Source organism: Pinus tabuliformis, chromosome 3_1 (genome assembly GCF_031772625.1).
Source record: "Pinus tabuliformis cultivar Carrire ecotype Pingquan chromosome 3_1, CPIR1, whole genome shotgun sequence".
Lineage (NCBI taxonomy): Eukaryota > Viridiplantae > Streptophyta > Pinopsida > Pinales > Pinaceae > Pinus > Pinus tabuliformis.
This window is the reverse complement of record NC_142301.1, coordinates 943,785,951-943,791,365: the sequence shown is the minus strand read 5'-3', so window position 1 is coordinate 943,791,365 and position 5,415 is coordinate 943,785,951. Positions and strand designations below refer to the sequence as shown.

Sequence of the window (5,415 nt, the reverse complement as noted above, 5' to 3'; positions counted from 1 at the left end):
CAACCTGAGTCATCTGAAACCCACAAAGATAGAAGGCTGGTTCTGAATCCATGTCTGTCAGAAAGAGCATTCACTTTCATTCGATTTTGCAGAGACCCAACAGAGGAGAGAATGGTGAAAAGGACCCGCGTTGAGGTATTTTTGAAGAGAGAGGAAGAAGGAGAAAAAAAATTCCACGGGCATTTCCATGGGCCAGCTGGGATTAGCGATGTTTACGCCGCCTGCGGCGTAGAAGCAGCCTTCTATGTGATAAGGCTAAGGTACCTCTGTTCATCCTCCCGGGAGTCGATTAGTAACCCCTTCGGCGAACCCGTTTTCAAAAACAGATGAAGGCCAGGTCTCCAGCTTTCAAAAAGAAAATTTCAGAAACGAAAACAATAAAAACCCATCGTCAAGAAGTAGAGTAAGCAGGACGGTTTCATCGTGCTTTCCATCTGTCTATTTTCTAAAATCAACTACGTCGCTAGTCAAATGTCAGTATTACCATTAGCTTATCTATTTATGATAATCAATAAATAGAAAATTAACTAATATTTATCAAATTAACTTCAATTTATTTATTAGGTTCAAGCTATTATTTTATTTTATAGAAGTGCTTTATATTTGATAAGATAAGCATTTATTTTAATTATTTATTTTTGGATTAATCACATTGTTAAAATTTGGTCGAAGTTTTGAACCAATTAATGTGGTTCATCCTAATTCTGAGGATAAACCACATTAACCAATTAATGTGGTTCATTCTTGTCTTGAAGATGAACCATATTAATTGATTCAAAATATCAACCAAATTTTAACGATGTGATCCCAAAAACTAATATCCACATTATGGATCACAAAAGTATTAGATCTAATATTTATTTTCTTTTATATGAAGATATAATTTTTTGAAAATTATTAAGTATGATGATGCATACTTACTAAACAAAAAAAATTCGTTTTCAATTCATTTTCATTTATAAAATATGTATTATTATACATCCCAATAAAATAAACCATACAGAGTATATCAATAATTAATATAATTATGATAAATATATTTGTGTTCCTATTACTTCTGGAATTTAAATCCTATTTGAAAATATCACTTGGTAAAACATTATTCATTACCGAAAAGGGCACACATAGTTGAGTTATCAGTCACTATTTAAAAACACTTACATGACTTTTCTTCAAGGGATAAAGAGTTACCATTCATTCTCAGTGTGTAAATTAAGGGTAACAGCATTGAATATAATATCGACACAAATACTTATTAATAACATTAATTTTTAGTAAAACTAGATACATTCAACTCATTTGAGGACGAAAATAGAAAAGTAGTATAAGCAGCAAACCGCAAAAGAGCTGCCGCTGCATACGACGGCAGAAAATATTTTTCAAAAACAGCGGTGAGAAAGCACGTATAAGTAAACGTTAGGGGTGAAACATAATATAAGGAAATGGATGGATGAGGAATTTTTGTAGAAGAAAGGAAATGGGCGTATAATCAAGCAGGTGCTGCACATTGCTCCCGAGCAAATCCGACTTGAGAATTGGGAATATCAAAAACGACACGCCAATTCCGCTGTTGAACATTTCCTATGATGGAACGAGAATCGGTGCGAGAGAAGGCCAAGCAAGAGAGCCCCGATTCGACTTTCAACAGAACATTTTCATTCGGCAAAAGAAGGTCGACATTATTATCCAAGTGCAGTGTTATGGTGGGGATGTCGACTGAAGACGAAGAAGAAGAGAAGTCATAGCAAGTATCCAATTCGTTAATGGGTATCGGCTGCAAGTTAGGGAGCTGCCCCTGAAAAGCGTCTGTGAGAGCCGTATAAACAGAATCAACGAGATACGTGATCGCTGTTCCCGAGTGGAGGATCGTTCCTTCACCACTACCAATATTTGTGTCCGGCACTGAGATCCTTGCATCGCCAACGCTGATTCCCATCAAGTTCACAAAATAGAACGTCGGGTTTGAGGGATCTTTTATCAATGTGGTGAATTTCAAACCAGGAGTGTTCAAGGCAGCTTCCTTCCCAAGCACAAAGGATCCGGAAGATGCAGATGAGCTGGGAAGACAGTAAGAAAACATTCCGCCAAATAATTCGCTAGTGGACGGATGATTCAACAAAGAAAGTGATCCGCCCCCCAATCCCATCAATCCCGGTTGCGTCGACGTATAGCCACCTAGCGAATCTGCACAACCGAATGAGAAATAGGGAATATATTGATAGCCAAGGATGATAGCATCCGTAGCAAGTAAAGCGACCTCTTCAGTGTTATATCCACACGAAAATTCGAATTGACAGTTCAAATTTTCCCCGCAATTGCTACCAGAAATTTGCTGACATGACTGAGTATTGCAGGCAACAGCTTCATATGACGACGATGCTGCGGGGTCGTAAGTTGGAGCAGTCGACTGGCAGGTTTGGCACTGTTGGCATGGAATCAAAGCAACATCACTACCGGTATCTATGAGTGTATACATGCTTTGCTTGGGCGTGCCAAAATCCACTTGTATCATGTACTCTCCCGATCCCGACCTAACGGGTACATTGGCGCTCGCCTCCTCACTGGACAAACGAGAAGTCCGTTTCAGACGATTGGCATCGGCTCTAATTTTTTCAGACATCAAGCTTTCCCACGTCCTGTTAGGAGGACGGAACGGCGAACACTCTGAATGCATATGGATAAGGGGAAAGCTAACACTATGACTCTTATTTCCCACTTTTCTATTCAAAATTTTGTTGCTACTTCGACAGTTCAGTGCAGGAGCGATCTCAGCTGCTCCACACATAAACTCGATTGCAAGCAGCAAAATAAGAGAAGAGGCAATCGCTATAATCTTCATCTTCATCATGGTGTTCTATAAATTAGAGGAACACCCAGAAGATCCACCTCCTCTCTTGTATTTGAAGAGATCCATCCCCCGGGACGTTTTATAGTGAATGCCCTGCCTTAATGCATACGTCGGCACTTCTGTATCATCTTGACTTACTTGACTTTCAAACGGCCTTTCTGTAATCTCTGAAGCTTACATTAACGTGTATTTTATAACTTTTTATTAGGCTGATGCGTTTTTTACAATTCAATTATATGCGCCAAATAAAAGGCAAGAATCTTATCTAATACGTTTTGGAAAGTAGGAGGTTCGCTGGTTAATTTAAACCCCGAGTCATCGCCGTGAAAATCGGTAGAGATTTCAGGGCGGTACGAGTCATCCACGAGAAAAATCTCGCGAAAATTAGAAAACGTCACTCATGAACGGAACAATTCTACAAAAAAATGGGACGACATGACTCAGAGACAAGAAAATGCGGGGAAAAGCTGGACTACATGGACATCTCAGATTACTATCATTAATGCAAATATATTTTCCATCACATCTAATCCATCTTATTAGTCCCTGCCTTCAGCGGGACTATTGGGATCCGTAGATAGTTGACCAGTAGCAATTAAATTAATTGAGTCCTTAGACGGGTTTTTTTTGGCTTTATTATTGTTTAACCAAGGTTTTATAGTAGCCATTGTTTTATTCATATAAATTTTACCGAAAGTTTCAGGCATAAAGGAAATCGACCTCTTATTGCAAGTTTGGTTCTTATTGCAAGTTTGGTTCCCACTGTGAAATATTGTGACCATTTATATTTATCCAAAGTCTAGGTCCAATAATATATTGTATGTAATTTTTGTATATTATAATAACTTATTAATGTCCAAAGTTTTTTTAGCGTAATACCAGATTTTCCATCGATGGATACATTACTTTACAACAATTCTACTACTTCCTCCCCTTGTATTACATGTTAATGGACACTTGTAGTACATGTTTGCTTGTATTACATATTAATGGACACTTGTAGTACATGCTATTGGACATGTTACTTCTTAACAGTCCTTCCCATGTAGCTACTTTTTTTGTATTACTGAGATGTGCATGCAGGCTAAGATACCCGCAGGTAAAGGAGACAGAAGCTGGTACAGGGACAAAAACAAACAACGTTATTCCTGACAAACAAAGAATGCTATTGATGACGTTCACAAATGTTGCTCAGGTCCAGGTGCGTTTTAAAAACTTGATTTCTGCATTTCAGTGGTTCCATTTCTGCAGGCAGGCTCTGGTTACTTTACTTTTCTGCAAACAGGCTCTGGTTACTTCATTGTAGGTGGTGGTTCATTTTTTATAGTCGGGCTCTGGTTACTTGACTGTGGATGCTCTGGGTAGTTACTTGACTACAGATTCTCTAGGACGCAAGGCCATGAACCCCACTGATTACTAAATGTTGCCAAACATAATATTTACAAATGATGGATCATTTTTTTGGAATAGTTGGAAGCCCAAGAAGGAGGAGAATGTTTTTAATAACCTTAAGCCTAGGAAAGAACATTGTTTTTATAGGTATTGCCTATCCAAAAACATTTGCGAGATGAGGTCCAAAAGCCCAGGAGACCACCCAACAATATTGAAATAACAAGAACCAGCTCAGAAACTTCTCATATTGCACCATCATTTGCCTTGTCTACTGCTCGAATTGCATATCAACGTAAGTAAGCATCATAATTCCTTCCCCGTCCATTCATGGTGGGAACTATGTAGAAAATTTATGTAGAGATGGAGAGGTTGTTTGGAAAATGAAGCAGGTTCTAGATTTTATCCTATATTTAGTTCTTTGTGTATGCTTAGAAAGTGTTGAAATGATGCCTTTCTTTAAAATATGATATAACTTCTCCCTGTTTATTTATTATGTTTTTATCTATGAAAGCTTGAAGTTTTGAATTGTCGAAAAACATTCACAGTGTGATCTTTTAGTATTTTCTGGATCTTTCGTGTTCGTGAACCTTAACTTTCTCTGTCCAACCTACTTCTTGTTTTAATTCCTCTACACCCAAATCTAGTTATATACACTGCAGACTTATTGTTTTAAGTCCTATGCACCCAAACCTGGTCATCTACATTCTTTGTCCAACAAACTTCTTGTTTTAAGTTCTTTGCATCCAAACCTAGTCATCTACATACTCTATGCAGTAGACTTCTTGTTTTAAGTCCTCTGCACCCATCGCCACATGATCAGAGTATTTGGTTGCTTGGTCCCTCATCGTTTGGGTGCTGGCCACTGGTGGAATTTGTTAATTTTTTGTGCAAGACCTTTGTCATAAAGCCTTTTAGGCTCCCAGATCATTGAAGTGGAGCACAATGTCTTTGACCCAAGCCCTAGTGTCTCTGGACAAAGAGCATTTGTTCATCCTATTGCAGTTTCTAAATATAAAAAAAGTACACAGAAGTAGCCCCCATGTGAGTCTCTGCACGTTGGCCTTGAATATTTTCTTTCAAGCTATTAATCGCTTTTGAAAATTTCACATGTGAATAATGGCCTAATTTTCCTTGGCATGCATTACCGAGGTTGGAGAAAGAATCCGGTATTTATT

General features: G+C 38.2%; 1 protein-coding gene across 1 annotated transcript; it reads right to left on the bottom strand.

Moving 5' to 3' along the window:
* Positions 1-1,489: 1,489 nt before the first annotated feature.
* Positions 1,490-2,880, bottom strand: LOC149190891 (aspartyl protease AED3-like). Its single transcript, XM_089413460.1, has one exon. The coding sequence runs from the start codon at positions 2,846-2,848 to the stop codon at positions 1,490-1,492; it is 1,359 nt and encodes a 452-aa protein (XP_089269586.1). The 5' UTR covers positions 2,849-2,880.
* Positions 2,881-5,415: the final 2,535 nt, after the last annotated feature.

Bases quoted from the DNA above. Each gene is read 5' to 3' on its own strand.
- LOC149190891 (XM_089413460.1), bottom strand. From the start codon at position 2,848: ATGATGAAGATGAAGATTATAGCGATTGCCTCTTCTCTTATTTTGCTG.